A 15,829-nucleotide genomic window follows, 5' to 3' on the forward strand; every position below is an offset into this window, starting at 1 on the left:
TGGAGGAGATGACTTCTGCTTATAACTAGAATAAGAGCTTTCCACTTTTGGTGTGTACAAATTTCTTTTTATCAAGTCTAAAATTCACAGGATATTCTGGCTGCCTAGTCTGGAGAGAGTAGAATGATGCGTATCTGGTGAAGAAAGTCTGACTCTGACCTAATAATGGTAAAGGACACTGGAAATCTAAAAAATTCATAATAGGAATTGTGGAGCTTAGGCGCATTCTTAACTTTTAGATAGAATATAAAATATCATTGTGTATATCTGCTACATCATTTAATTGAGTTTTATGGACTTTGGATAATTAATGATTCAAAATATTGCTGACTGAACTAGATGTAACTGAAAAGTCATATTACAGCACCTTCCAGAAACCAATATATACTCTGAGCTTATGTCTTCAAAACAGGGTGATATTAATTCTATTAATAAACCACTTCTTCTCTGATGTTTTTAATAAAACATGCAGCCTAGATTTTCATTTTCTGAAGCAAAGAATTGCTCTTTTATTCATTTCAGATTTTTAAATTACATCTGCTATTGTTTTATTTATTTTATATTTGAAATTATAGAAATTTTCCAAACTTCAACATAAGTAGCAAATAGAATGTGGTGAGAAGGAAACTGACAATAATGAGCAAAAATTCCACAATAAACTCTCAGAAAAATAGTCAATATTGCTATGTAATTTCTGCTTTAACATCACCTTTGTTTACTAGTCCATTCTCACTGGAAGTGACTTGGTTTAGATTTGTAACTAATTTAAAAAAAAACATTCTGAGTTGTGACCACTGAAATGTTTGTTTTGTTATGCTTTGTTTTTTTTCCATTAATTTCCTGATGCTTTATGAATGTTGCTACTAAAAGAAAGTGTGGCAGACATTCTGGAAATGAATTCATATTGCCATTTATATTGTTGTTTTTTTTTTTCCAGCACGATAGTGCAACTTGTCAGTAGAAAAATCTTGAGTAGATTTTGCTATACGGTTTTATGGATAATGTGCATGTTGCAAAACACTGTAGTGACTTACTGTGTCAAACCAACACACAAAATGTGTAATGTCAATGTAAACTTCACAAATGAGAAATAAAAACATTAAGTGATCTAGCCAGAGACTATTTTTCTTTTTGCTGATCATCTCGGTGTCAGTAACTTTCTTTTACTGAGCCCTCAGTTCCAGTGAAACAGTGTCTAACACTAGCAAAATAAAGCTCAGAAATTAAATATTGCTGATACCTGGTTTGTGTTTAGGTCAGATGGAAGTTGCTGCCTGTGAAGTTTGCAGTCTCTTCAGAAGCTGCCTGCACAGCCTTGGGGAAAGGCTTATGTGGTGACACAAGACAGGGCAATATCCCTTAATATATTTGGGATATAAGGATCCAGGAGAGCAGTAAGGGCTCTATGGCAATAACCTCACTGCAAAATCACTTTCGTACTTCCAACAGCAGAAAAAGTCATCTCTATGAGGAGGGACTGCAGTGGCACCCAGATTTATGCCAAAAGCTGCATATACAGCTCTTCCCTAAGCAATTTTGCTGTATATGGATTTGTGCCTGATTTTTTAGATACATGAAGTGAAAAGATGGTAAAAGAACTTTGCCCACTGATGCTGAGTCCAAACACAGTTTCAGTCTCTACATCTGATTTCTGTGGGCGCCCCTGGGCTGTATATGGAAGGTATGAGCAGAAATGGGAGTCAACAGCTTAGAGAGGAGCGTATGCTGCAGGCTGAGGGATGGTTTGTCCTGGGCACATCCCCACTGCAAATTTTAGAAGAAGTGCCTTGAAAAATAATTACTCCAAGAGCACTGTGGCTCTGCTGTCTTCGGCATGGAGCTGTAGCTAAGTCTTTTGAAGGTTAGTAATGACACTTGAAAGCACTTACCTTGTTTAAAACGCCAATGGCAAAGTCATTTTTAGCTGTGATAGAAGGGTCCTAAGGTCCTGCTTGAATATTTTCTATTTCATACGGTATTTATCTGAAGCACCTGGAGATGGGAAACTCTCAACATTTCAGCTACTTCAGTTGTTACACCTTAAAATGAAATCAGGACATACCTTTTTTGTGAGATGCCATTTCAATTTTTCTATCTGTTCCAGACTGAACTCTTGGAGGAGTGTATGAAAATTTCAGTATGTGGTTTTATCAAAGCTCAGCGAAACTTGAGTTTTGAACAGTGGCTCAAAGGGATCCTATTTTAACCATTTGTTTTGGTACGTGTGTCCGTTGCAGAGTTTCTGCTGTTCAGTTGATTAGGAATGTTACTGAAAAAGCATTGATTTGAGGGAAGCGATTGTTTTTGCTTTATTATAAGTACAGTTAATACACAGGCTTCTTTTCTGCTTATAAGGGAGAAGAACATTTTGGTAATTGTAAATTCACACGCGCATGCACAAGCTCTTGCCACATCCAATGGCAAGTTGTTACGGGGACTGGCAGACTGTCATCATTTTGATAGCTTGAGCCGTATATCTCTTGAACAGCGATGGAGCTCTTATGCAGAGAGTATCATATGTTCCCAGCCAATTTACAGGGAAACAGCAATAACATTTTATCATGGTTGAGAGCCCAGTAGCTGCTTCCTATTAAACTTGCCCTTTCAGATACCTGTCTTGGATTAATTTGTTGATTTCAAATGGAAACTCAGTCTTCTCCACTGAAGCATGACTTTCTAGGATAGACTCTCACTGAATGACAATTACTGTATATTCTAGCTGGTTTCAGACCATTACAAGCTTTGGGCACTGTGGAAGACAGAGGACTTCTTCAGTAACTGATTTTAATATATGTCTAATTTTAGCTGTCAGTTATATATGCACCAGTGGATGAATCCTCAGAAAGATGAAATGCAAAGCACTTCTAACTTGCTCTTATTAATGATACACTTGCTGCAAAGGAGAAAAAAAAATAGGTTCAGGTCTCCTGAAGAGAATCTGCATGGTGTTTAAGAGCAATGAATTCTGAAGGATTTAAACTGACACTATCTTCCTCTTCTTTTCCTAGAGCAAAAGTATGGCAGATCTAGCACAGACAGTATTTTACATATCTGTATAATATGCACATATCTCTTAAAGTGTACTTAAACAGAGAGCTAGTTGGAACACTATGAGAAGAGCATTCTTTGGGAGGGTTATACGCATTTTGCGGTATACTCACAGCTGTAATTATGGGCCTCTGCATGCAGCTGGGTATGGCACAAGCCGGCACTACGATACTGATCTGGATGTAACAGTGACAAGGAAACAAACAAGCCAGGAGGTTTGTTTTAACCAAAAAAGCAACCTCTGTATTTGAAAGCTCAGGCTTTGTCTGCTCCCAATGCAAGTTTTTTGAATGACAACTATTAAAGCTGTTATTCAGAGTGGCTCTTGATGAAGACTTTGATGCACTATGCAGGATAAAAGTACAATTTGAATACTGTGAAAACATATTGGTGCTGGTAAACACTTTTGTTTTGTTTTTAGTAAATGCCATTAAAAGCATTCAGTTAAGTCAGAGGGTTGGAAAAAAATGGGAAGGAGAGTAAAGCTTGATCCCATTTAGGCCAGCAGGGGACTTGCTATTGAATTCCAGCGGCAGCTGCAGCAATTCATAAATAAGAGTGTACAGGAGTAGTGCTAAAAAGCTACCTTTGTGGTATAGAAAGTGATCTTGTTTTGCATTAGGAGGGCAGAATTGCAGGACACGTGTGCTATTATGGGAACAGGAACCATGCTGCAGGGCCCACTCTCTTAAACATAGTTTTTCAAATCCTAAATGCCTGCTGGAATAAATAGACATAAATTTTAGCATCTATTGCACTGGTAATGAGCTTTTCCTATCTACGAATTAAAGCCCTGAGTGCTACAGCACTTGGAAGCAGTGTTAGGATCGCCATGGCTATGCAGATCTGCAGAAAGTCTGAGGTATGAGAGCTATTGTAGAGTGTTGACTTCTGTAAAAAGCCTTTATAGAAGGCTGTGATATATCCCTTTAAAAATCTCCTTGTCTCATCTTGGATTGTTACTGGAGATAATTCCCTTGCTTTCTTTTGTCATAACTGAACTTTTGTACAGAGCCAGATAAGCTGCTGCTGCTTGTCATTGGTATAAATGCAGTTGGTGTAAAATTACACTTGCAACTTAATATCAGCATAAATGTTAATTAATAAGAGGGTATATTTCCTATAATATTTAAGAACTTTCAGGGTCTACACTGAGCAGCAGTGTATGCCATCAGCTCCGTGATAGAACAAATTACATTTCTCCTTGGACAAGCTTTGTTTTATCACGATCAGTAACCTTATCAACAGTTGACCCAGAACTATAATACATGTTTGTGAGTAGATAACATATGTCACAGTGAGAGGCACACTTGCCTCATAAGCAGGAGTATATAGTGAAGATTTTATAATAGCAAAACAAAGAATATACAGATGTATACAATAGTAATACTTTTTGAGAAGTATAGCGGTTTTATTCACATTATTAGAGCAGGATTATTTGTATTACCCTGCTTACATCGAAAATGCACTAGCGTTCATGTATAAACACATTGCACAGGTACTTTCACGCTGCCACAGTTGCTTGTGAATTTTTTGCTTTGTTCCATTTTAGAGAATATAGTTTTGATATGAAGAACCAGTATGTGACCTAGTAGGTAGCAGAACACAGAATGCCTTTCAGTAATTGAAATACAAGGGAACTACTGTTCTCAGAGGATCTTTATTTTGCTTGCACTTCCAAAATTGCTAGGTGAAGGGGATTTGCTTAGTGCAAAAGGAAAAAAGCTCTGAAAACCTACTCCTTAAATGGTGTATTGATGCTCTTTAATTTAGGATACAGCATCTCTACCCCCAATATCAATACTCTGTCATTTTTCATGACTTACAATAAAGGGAGAGAAATGATGTTAGAGTCCTAAGATGTAAAACAAGTCACCCATGTCTTGTGCATGTTGACATTAACACTTCTCTTCCTTGACCTTTGACAGATTAGGCCTTGACCCAAAACTGCTGGCCAAAATCCTAAATATGAGCTCAGGTCGCTGTTGGTCAAGCGACACGTACAACCCTGTTCCTGGAGTGATGGAAGGAGTACCATCTGCTAATAATTATCAAGGTGGCTTTGGAACAACACTCATGGCTAAGGTACACAACGCTGGCATGTAAAGTACATACAGTTGCTTCTCTCTTGGCTTCTAGCAAATATTCTTAGTGAAAATTTATGATTAAAGGGAAATATGTGTGCATGAACAGAGGGGAACCCAACCTTTTACTGTAGCTCTGAATTAATGAGTTGTGTAGGGGGGCTTTCCTTAGTCCCCAGCCTCTTTCTAGCTACTATTACTGCTGAGCCACTCAGTGAGATTATATGCACTGTCTTTTTGAGTTCTGCCTTAATCCAGGAGTCCTGATGGACTTGTATGTACAGCAAGCATTCAGCAAGCCATTTAGGTGCCTCTTTCATGACTGCTCTAAAATTTAGGTGCCTAAGCTCAAGAGAGCAATTTTGGGAAATTCAGGTGACCTAATTAGATGCAGGTAGTGGCATAAGCATCTAGGATTTTGGGCCCAATCTCTTCCAGATACCTTAAACTGTGCTACTGGATGTGCTCTCTAGCATGCCCTTCCTTGCTAAGCCAACTGCAAATGTGCTTGTCTTTCTGCCTAAGGCCATTTGGAATGCAGAAAGCAGACAAGTTTAAACCCACACCCCCGCAGACTGATTTTCTGCAGGTATCTGCACCATGCTGTGAGCTGTCCTGAACTGTCATTGCTGGTGGCAGAACTAGTGTTTCTTGTGAGTAATAACCTAGTAATCTAAATTACTTGTCCACAAAGTAGGAGATCTGGGGTTTAGGTCCCTCTCAGCACGAGGAAGTTGTAACCTACAGTTATCCCATCCCAGGAGAGGGCACTTACTGCCATGCTCTTGGCTGTTCTAGGAAAAGCACTGTTCTGAGTCACTCTGTGGTCAGGAAAGCAAAGGCCAGAGGAAAGTAGGCAAGGAGGTCAGGGCTGGCTCAGCATCCCACTGATGAGGACACACAGTTGGAGGAAGGAGCCGTAGAACTCTGACTCTTGAACTACTTCTGCATTTAGCACAACAATTGCCTAAGGTAAATTATAAAACCAGCCCTGGAAGAGATCTCTCATCTAAATATGTAAGTGCAGGAAATATTTTCACACTGAATTCAGTGGGGATACTGTCCTGAGGGAAGCATTTGAGTTCATACAGGACAGGTTTTAGGCATACCAATTTATGAGTGCTCCCAACTGGTTAGGCATTCTGGGCATTTTCAACTTTTCCACGTACAGTTGAAATTAAGCACTTAAAACTAAAACAACATTCTGAGAGCCAGTGATCAAACTCAGATACTGCCATGCAAATCTCCACAGTGCTGGAGTTCCTGTATGTAATACGTGCTTACTGATACTGTTTCTGTTGTTTTGCAGTTGATTCATGTCAATTGGTATGTTTGCACGTTCAGTGGAATTAGCCAAATTCTGTCCAGTGTGGGTCCAAGAGTGTTTTGCATGTGGTAGCACCAAAAAATTTTGCTAGTGCTGCTTGGCCTGCAACATTTTATGTTTATGGATCAACAACCAGGAGCTTTCATTTCTTTGAGGGATGTGCTAAAATATTGGAAAACAACAGTTTTTACGTCATGTTCACGTCATTGAACATAGGGGACAATAAAGTGTTATTTAAATTATTGATTTGTGAAATGTGTTAGGTTATTGTTTGGAGTTTGCCAGGGCTATCGATTAGAGATAAGCAACCTGATCTTGGCCCTGCCTCAAAACTCATTTCCATCTTGTGTGCTGTTTTCAGAATCTGTTCTGCCTGTTGTGCCCTGTTTCACACTGCAGTCTCTCTTCTCATGAGTCGTAATTCTTAGTCTTGTCCAGAATAAGCTCATAGTATAAATGGGATGGGGGACACATATTTCCTTCACTCCCTTTTAGATTTCTTTAAGGATTTTTTTACTTTTGGTCTGCTTCTAAGAGAGACCTTCATCTCCTCTGTAAGCTGCCTTGAAAGATCATCCTTTCATTGGAGGAATAGCAGCCTGGCTTGTGCCTGTTGAAACTGCCAGCTTTCAGTTATAAAGCATCGGTGATAACTAATAGAAATGTTCCTCAGAGAGGTTTGTCATTGCTGTTCACCTCTTCTGACTATGCCTCTCCCCCCAGTCCTGAAGAATGCCTTCTTTAGGCTGGAATCCTCAATAAGAAGGGAAGACACTAAACTCCTCCCTTGTCTCTGAAAAATGCTATTGTTATTCTATATAGATAGAAGATTACCTGAATGAGTAATAAGCCAAAACAGATGATCATGTTCAGGATATTATGTGGTGCAGTGGTGACCTCTTTTAAGACACTGCTCCTTAGTTTGTGGAAAGACTTTTGCTACTATCCATTTCATCCTGGTATGTGACATATCATGCAGTTTGTGAATTGTTTGAGTCGAGGACTTTTTTTCTGGGAAATACAGAGCATGCTTTTGCCACTTAAGAAAAAACAAAAACTATATTCAAAGAAGAAAGAGGTAGGTACAACCATGAGGTTGAGAAGAATATACTGCACAATGGAAATATCGTAAGAGTGACACAGTAGCGCAGTCACTAAACACAGTTACTAAACTTCGAGTTACTGCTCACATATCAGATATGGTAGAAGTCAAAGGCTTTCTTAAAAATATTTTGTCAGCAATAGATCTCTCAAAGCCAGAGGATCCTTATTTTAAGTGTTTGGAACAGAGAAGTTTGTCAGACACCTCTGAAAAGCTCTTCAGTCTTGAAATCTTGATATCGACACATAGATTTTAGTCAATTTAATGTGAAACCTGCTCGAAAGATTTTGCATTTAAAAAATCTAATTTACTTCCCCTTGCCATCTTTGTGTCCGAGGCATCGCAGGTCAGAAGTTCTGTCTTTCATTCACAGCAAGTTGCTAATTAAATGTCTTCTTTGAATCCTGAGAAGAGCTAGCTTTATATCATATTATTCTTGACTCATGTCAAGACAGCCTCTGAGCTTTATTCCAAATGGCAGTTTCATTTATGTCGACTGCAAAATAAATGTAAAGAAACAGGTGTTTCCACAGTGAGCACTGGAAACAGATTCTGAAAGAGAATGTTTCGCTGTTCCAAGCTGAGAAAAAGTGGTTGGAATAGTCAGTACAGTGAGACATCTGGAAGATGTTGTTAGTTCCCAAGAGTATGAGAGGTGCCATAAACTGTGCTCTGATTTTTACTTTTCCAAAGAGGTCATCAAAGGACAAATTTATTTCAGAGCTGTTCTGTACTATTTCACTCAAGGAATCTCCAACCTCAAGAGAAAAGGTGCAAAACAATTCACAACCTGAAACTAAAGATAAGCTTTACTTACATTTTGTATCTTTTTTTCCTTCAAAGCTCTAATTTATAGAATGAAATTTTAAAAGCCAAAACAACCTTCCTGCACCTTGGAGTCAGGCGTCCTTGTCCATTTAATTACTGAGATGTTGTCTGATGTTTCAGCCATCTTGGAGCCGGAGTTTCATTATTAAAATGAACAGACCTGCTTTATGAAATTGTGTTTATGCTAGCAGTCTATTCAGAATTTTCAGGGATTGCTTCTGTGAATGCCCTGTCAGCGAGAAATAGATCACGATCACCACTACCAAAATCGAGCGCCTTCACTAGTTTGGAGTTAGATGATTTTGCCATTCTACTATTCCATTACATGATTTAAGCTTTGTTGAATAAAATGGATAATATGGCAACAGGTTTCACTGAGAGGGTTTAGAAGAGGCTAGGAATATGTCATGGAATATCTTATTGTAACTGAGGTTAAAGTAAGCGTTCCTAGACTTGTCAGGTCATAAGTCTTTCAACAGAGTTGCTAGAAAAGAAGGAATGATCTGCCCTAATGCAGATGAAGAATATTTTGGATTCTATGACATCTGATATGTATGTTTTTCCCATTTTCCTAGATCTTGAAGTCATTCTAGGGTAATAGGAAGAGTAACTATAATTCTGATTTGTATCAGAATGACCTTTATAGAGCGGATTTACAGATCGAAGTGACATTTAGAGAGTAGAGTAAGATCTTGAATTTTCTTGTGCTAATTCAAATCCAGACACACAGAAAGTAAAGACCTGTCTTGTAAGTCATCCCTTAGAAGCCAAAGGTGCTCTCAGCAGTACTACAGTCTCTCAGTTCTTCTATATCAAAGATTTGTTATTTTTAAAAAAAAATGAGAACACAGCAAATTCTATCAACCACCGTAGTCCTGGATGGACAGAAAATCCAGGCATTTCCTAGTAACACTTGAGAGGTTCTTTTTCAACTTTCTTGAAATGTGGACTGCAAAATTGATTGCTTTAGCAAGACCTTATAAAGGCAACCTTGAGTGAAGGCATTATTTTCATACTTAGACAAGACATCTGTTTATATATCCAGGCCCTTGTTAGCTTTTCCTTCTTTGGTTGGTTTCATGCCTGATTCGACTTAGAATTCAAGACATCCTCCAGCCTAGCTTGTCATTTCTGTCCAGCATGATGCAGCTGACTATTTCTAGCTAACTATGGTTAGTCAATAGTACCTGGTACTTGCCTTTGAATTCTGTCCTATTTATTTCAGATTATAGCTGTAGTTGACCAAGGACTCTTGGAGGACAGGTTTCAAATTCATCCTCTTTGCAACCTCCCCTCCTTTTTTTATCCCAAAATGTAGTGTTTAAAATGCAGTATCACTTTATCTTCAGTCATTAAAGAAAACTTTGAGTTGTAGCAGACCCAGGACAGCCACCTAAAGAATTCTTGAATACGTCCTTCCAGTTAGGCTGCAAACCTTTCATATTCACAAAGTGGCCTATGTCTCTAATTTTGCTATTAACTGATCACATTACAGTAAATGTATGCACACTAAGTGGCTTCAATTCTGTTATTATTCAAAGCTCTCCTGCTTGATTTTTAACCTATTTTTAGAAAGAAAGATGTCCTCTTGTCCAAACAAGCAAATGATGCCAATAAAACCTATGTGAAATGCTTAATAGCCGGGGAAATCTTATTTTGTGGAGATGACCTAGCAAAGTGGGGACTAAGAGTCTGAGTCTTGCTACCAGATTGTATAGTGATATAGAATCTTAAAATTCTTCCTGTCCTGAAGGAGGTTGCCCGCCTTGCAAAGTGTGGGGGGTTTTCTGTTGAATAACATTGAGTTATTGTTTAAAAATTAAAAACTAACCAAGACTCCCTTCTTCCAGGACTGAACTTTTAAGACTGAAGTATTGTATTTGTTGGTGGTAGAGTTCTCTTCACAATGGAATCCGAATAACCTATAGTATGTACATGGCTATTTATATCCTCGTTGTTTCTCCCCTGACTTTTTCTCTTTCTTTCTGTTCTTCCTCTCTGCTCTCTTTCTCTCTCTTCTCCCACCCCACAGGATCTTGGCTTGGCCCAGATTTCTGCCACCAACACAAAGACACCAGTTCCCTTGGGATCCCAGGCACATCAGATCTACAGGATGATGTGTGCAAAAGGCTATGCCCTGAAAGACTTCTCAGCTGTGTTCCAGTTTTTACGTGAGGAGGAAACTTTGTGAGCTGTCCTTTGGAAATGGACACAGTAACAAACCACATTTTTTTATCCTTATAGCTCATTTGAGAAGTATGTGAGTTTAATCAAATACTGTGCATCCTGATCCCATACAGACTAATCGTCTTTGGTTGTCTACATCACAACAAACTCCAGTGTTTTTCATAAGTCTTGAAAAATCAAGCCAGAGGAAGAGATTGTTTGGCAATTAGCCAGACAGTGATTTATTTTTTTTTAAGAACCATCAAGTTTTTTTTCACTAGATGCAATAAAAAAAATATTTTTTTTATGAAACATTTAACTGTTTGCATATAAAATATCTTACATTATGGTTACAAACTTAGGTGAATCTTGAATAGTAAGAAAATGTTATATAGTGATTTTATGATATGTAGTGATCTATTAAAAATAAAAACTAATACTTTATGGAAAAAGGGAAGATTCATTCAAGGAGGAAACACAGCTTGAGATGTTTTTTTTTTTTTCCTTGGACCTACTAGCCTTGAGATGATCAGTAGTGAATTTTTCCTGGGATTCAGGTTGCAGATTAAGTTTATAGGCACACATTTCTAAGTGGAGAGCTGTTACAGCATGTTTACCTGATAGACTTAGTTAAAATAACATAGAATGTGTGTCCCTCTTGTAAAGCTGCGTTATTGTATTTTGCTAACCCAATTTTATATTTTCTTGTATTCTGTCATGCATTTTCAGAAGTCAAGAACAGCACTTACCAGTTCTAACAAAGTGTACATTTGTTTTAGGTAATTACTGAAGTATTTTAAATCTAAACAAACCCCGTTATTTTGAAAAGAAATAAAAATCTATACTGATAAATACTTGCTGTATGATTATTTGCTTTTTGTTATGTGCACTCTTGCACACACACAGTTAACCAAAAACTTGTACTAAGTGGTCTTATTTTTTAAGTTGTATGGTTTTCTTCAGATTATCTTGCAAAACCAAGCTTTTCAAGCACTTGTTATGAATGCAGATGGTAATGTATTTGCATATGTATTACCTTAACCATTCACCATCTCCTTGGTCTTGCAAAGGTACAGGTACACACTTGGCTTTATGAATATGAATGCTTATGTTGATTTTGCTAGAACTACTCACATTCAGACTTAACTTGCAAGCTCTGGGCTTAATGGTCAATTATGCATTTACATTCCTATTTTGGTTATGTGATGGATCCTTTTATATAGGCACATTTTGGATAACAAAACTGTGTGCTTGAATTAGCTCAAGTCTGTGACTAATCTTCTGAGAACCTGGACATTATATTTTAACACATAAGTACCGTCATACAAAAGTCACTAAACAGTACTGGTTGATCAGTTCTCCTTCCAGTTTTCTCTCAAGACTCTTCGACATTCTAGGTTATTCGGGGTTTGGGGGCTCATTAATGTTATATATTAAGTGTATGGCTACCAGAAGCAATTTTACTTTTAAAAAATTGTTTGTCTCTCTTGATAAAACTTGTTTCTACAGGTTTGCATTCATTCAGAAATTAGACACAAAACTACCTGCATTAAAAACTATTAAAATTGCAAAGTCAATCACTCAAGTGCTGGAAAACACAGAAACATGGAACCATAGTTACATATATGTGGTTCGACCTTTGATAACAAGATCACGTGCTGTAACATTTTTTCCTATGGGCCCCCTGCCTCACATCATACACGGGATGGATCTAGTCTCATAATGAGTTTGGGGTCAAGTAGCAAAGGATGTTTTTGCCAGTAGAATCCTTGCTCATTTGGAAGCTTTATAATGGATGAGGTAAGGAATTGTAAGAGAGTCCTAGTTAAGTTTCTCTCCTCTGTATTTGACTTGGAGATCAGTCTGGCATCAGCAGGATTGCTGAGAGATGCTTCCTTCTACTGTCCACCCCAGCCTCTAGCAGCGTTTTCTGTGAGTGAGTTTGCTGGTAACCCTGGGTTTACCAGTAACCCTGGGCTTGCAGGAAGCATAATAATTTTTTTTCTGAAGACATTATATGCACACATAGATACTGGGAGCCGTCAGGGAAGAGAATATGCTCAGTGAGACACACTCTTTGAAGCTTTTTGCTTCTGAAATCATAAAGTCTCAGTTAAGCATGTGGAAACTTCGTTGTTATTTTTATGTTTCTCCCAAAGGCTTGTAGCTTAGTCTTCCTTGGGTTCATTTCTCCTCCCCCGCAACCTCTGATCAAATTTTAAATTCCTGCTCCAAAGCATAGGGTGCTCAAGTTGGAGGAAAGGCTGCCAGAATGCTATTTTGGCAAACCAGCAGATTGTTCTGTGGTCTTCTTCCTGGAGGAGGATTTTGGCTGAAATTAAAAAAAAAAAAAAAAAAAAAACAAAAAAAACAGCGTCAGGGCAGACAGCCAGAATGTAAAATTTTAGAACAAACAGTTAGTTTGGCACAGTTAGAAACAACTTTTTAAGTAAGTTTTATTAGGGAAAGTGCCTTGAAACCTTTAATGATGTCCAATACCTGAAGCCAGTAATACAATTTATATTAGAAAACACATTTTTTTCCTAATTCTGCAGTGTGACTGCATACATATAATGGTTGTGGTATTCATGCTAGCTGTGGCTATTCTGCATGTGCATATGTATATAATGTATCTTTAGCTGGCGGTATACTTCTGGTCTACGGAAATTAAGCAAGTACTAAAACTATTGTCACTGCCAGAAACAGGTGTTGAAAACTGTAATTTGTTGAGTTGAACAGAAAGATTGTAAAATTGGTTGAATTTCTACGCTAATTGCCTCCCAGTACATACACACAAATTAGGTGCAACAAATTAACTGCATATTTTGTAAATGTCCCAAAGGGAAACTTGAGGTAACTTCTTTTTAAATTAGTTTGAATGTTAAACTAGCCCTCCCATCATGCTTACTTTGGAAACTCACCTATATCAAATGCATTTATTGACTAACAGGAAAACATTGACAACCAATAAAAGTAGTGATGGTTTAAAAAAAAAAATCCTAAGCAGCCTTCTCTCATTTATGATTCAGTATAACTCGTCTTAAGCAACTATTTTTGGTGGTCGTTTAACAGAGGAGGCCTTCTATTAAAACTGCTGAGTACTATATTGCTTTAACTTTATTTATGGCTCTTACAAGCCTCGGGAGGAAGAGGAGGTATTCTGACCAAGTAAAAGTATTATACGTGATATTCTGGCTCTGCTTTAATCAATGGGAATTTTGCCAGTAAGTACAATACTGCCAAGATTCCACAGCGTGTGCTGAATGCCCACGTGATTCCAGTGCAGAGGTGGCCAAGATGCAGCTCTGGAGGAGCTCAGGCACATCCCCCTGGCAGGGCTGTGCCACGCTGCTGGCATCAGGATTGCGAGAAGTTGGGGCGGTGGCTGTGGGGGGAAGGAGCCAGCACAAGCTGCTGAAGCCGATACTGCCGGGTCTCCATCCCAGCCTCGTCCCGCAGAGGATGGGAGAGGTGCTGAGGGGGACACAATAGCTGCTGTCCCTGCCTGCCTGAGAGCAGAGCTACCTGTCTTTTCTGCTGTTGAAACCTTACGGCTCTTTGCCACAAGATTTTATTAAATGGTGTATGGAACAGAAAGACTGGGGCTGCCCCTGGAGCAAGCGCAGAAGGGCTGCCATCATACGAAGGCCACTGTATTTATGCAGTAGATGTCCTTCTGTGGTTTTAGTCCACCAGCTTGATTTGTAAGACCAGATCTATCCAGGGATAGCTCTGAGGGTGCTAACTTACAACAGGTGATGATACCTGTTGCTTTCAATTATCATCATCATTTGTCTTACCCTGTTTCATATAAAAATAGACGTAACTCAGCTTTTCTCAAGAAAAGTTGAGAATATTGTCTGTGTTTACAAGGCTGGCTAATAAGTTGTGGGAACTTTGCAGCAGTTGAGAAACCTCTGTTGTGTTTTCTTGGTGCACTGACACATGCGGAGCTATGGTTCTCTGCAGGATTTTAGACTTAAGGTTTGCTAAGACCCTCTTAAAGTTTAGGGGATTTGCAGAGGGGACGCATTTTTATTGACTTCAGTATCAAGTTCTTAGAACTCTTACTGCAAGCTTTACAAATTTGAAAAATTGTATTTTAGTAGTGGCAGAAGTTTAGTTCAATGTCTACAAATTAGAATAAACGGTGATTTTGAAAAGCTCAAGCTTTTGATAGGGTGTCTTTGCCATTCTGTGCAGCAGCATAACGGATGAATGGTCTTTAGAGGCTGCTGGTATTTTTAAGATTTGTTGCTTTCTATATGTGATTTGTCACAACCCATCCTGCCTGCTGGCACAGTTACACATTAATTTTTTTCCAGTAAGAATAATAGCAACAGTTACAAAGTTTTCATAGGTGGACAGAAAATTAATATTTTTATGGTTGGTGTGTTCACTAGATGTATGACATGGAACTAGGCATCCATATGGCAGTGATTTTTTTTTGTTGTTTTGGCATTCATCATGGATTGTGAGCACTTGGGGTAAATTGAAACAGGTGGATAAACCTTTCTAAAGTACTAAATGTCTCATAATAACTACTGTATAATTAAAAGCCGTCTGGCTCTTTCTGCATTTACACCCAACTCTTCCTTTTGACCTTGACCCTGAGATGAGGTCTGGATTTTTGTTTGAGGTCGGAGATAACTGGGTCTGTTTCTTCTTTAGTTTTACTGAGCCTCCATTAGTGACGACAGTGTTCTGTTTGTTAAAGTAAATGCTATATATGGAGATAATGAATGTGCTAACATATGTTTTATGAAGTTCACTGATTTCAAAAAGGCTTGAAGCGCTGGACAAAACCAACTGAAATACAACTGGTTAAAGATAAGCTTGCATGTACCTGAAATGCAGCAACCCTGGGAAATACTGTTACAATCCAGTATTTTTAGAAAATAAATTAATTGTATTTTGTCATGTTGAAATTCAAAGGAGGAACCAGACAAGTTAAAAAAAAAAAAAAAAAAAAAAGTAATAGCCTTCAAATGTAGCCAGACATAAGCTTTATTTGGCCGGAATCAAGTGTTGCTGCTGTCTTCCAGTTTGAGACATGTAACAAAACTAGCTTGGATTTATACAGACAACTTAAAGCACCAAGAGCTGTAGGGAGGCAATACTTCTTAAAATCTCTGAGCTGCCTACTTTGTTCTGATTGCTTTCTTCCAAATGACTAACGGTGTTAACTGGGCTGTAATCACTGGTTGCAGGCATACCTGAGGCAGCTGTAAGCTAGTTTGTTTGCATATCTGCAGCTCTCTAGTCCCAGCAGCT

General features: G+C 38.3%; 1 protein-coding gene across 1 annotated transcript in view; it reads left to right on the plus strand.

Annotated features, from left to right (window-relative positions):
* The window catches only part of HIBADH (3-hydroxyisobutyrate dehydrogenase), an 86,601-nt gene extending 75,193 nt beyond the window's left edge, over nucleotides 1–11,408 (plus strand). The window contains exons 7-8 of the mRNA XM_042802190.1: nucleotides 4,977–5,133; nucleotides 10,422–11,408. Coding sequence (XP_042658124.1) covers nucleotides 4,977–5,133; nucleotides 10,422–10,580 — 316 coding nt within the window. The 3' untranslated portion in view covers nucleotides 10,581–11,408. The remainder of the gene's footprint in view (nucleotides 1–4,976; nucleotides 5,134–10,421) is intronic.
* The last annotated feature ends 4,421 nt before the right edge of the window (nucleotides 11,409–15,829 follow it).

This window comes from Tyto alba, unplaced genomic scaffold, assembly GCF_018691265.1.
Source record: "Tyto alba isolate M040663 unplaced genomic scaffold, T.alba_DEE_v4.0 Super-Scaffold_38, whole genome shotgun sequence".
Classification (NCBI taxonomy): Eukaryota; Metazoa; Chordata; class Aves; order Strigiformes; family Tytonidae; genus Tyto; species Tyto alba.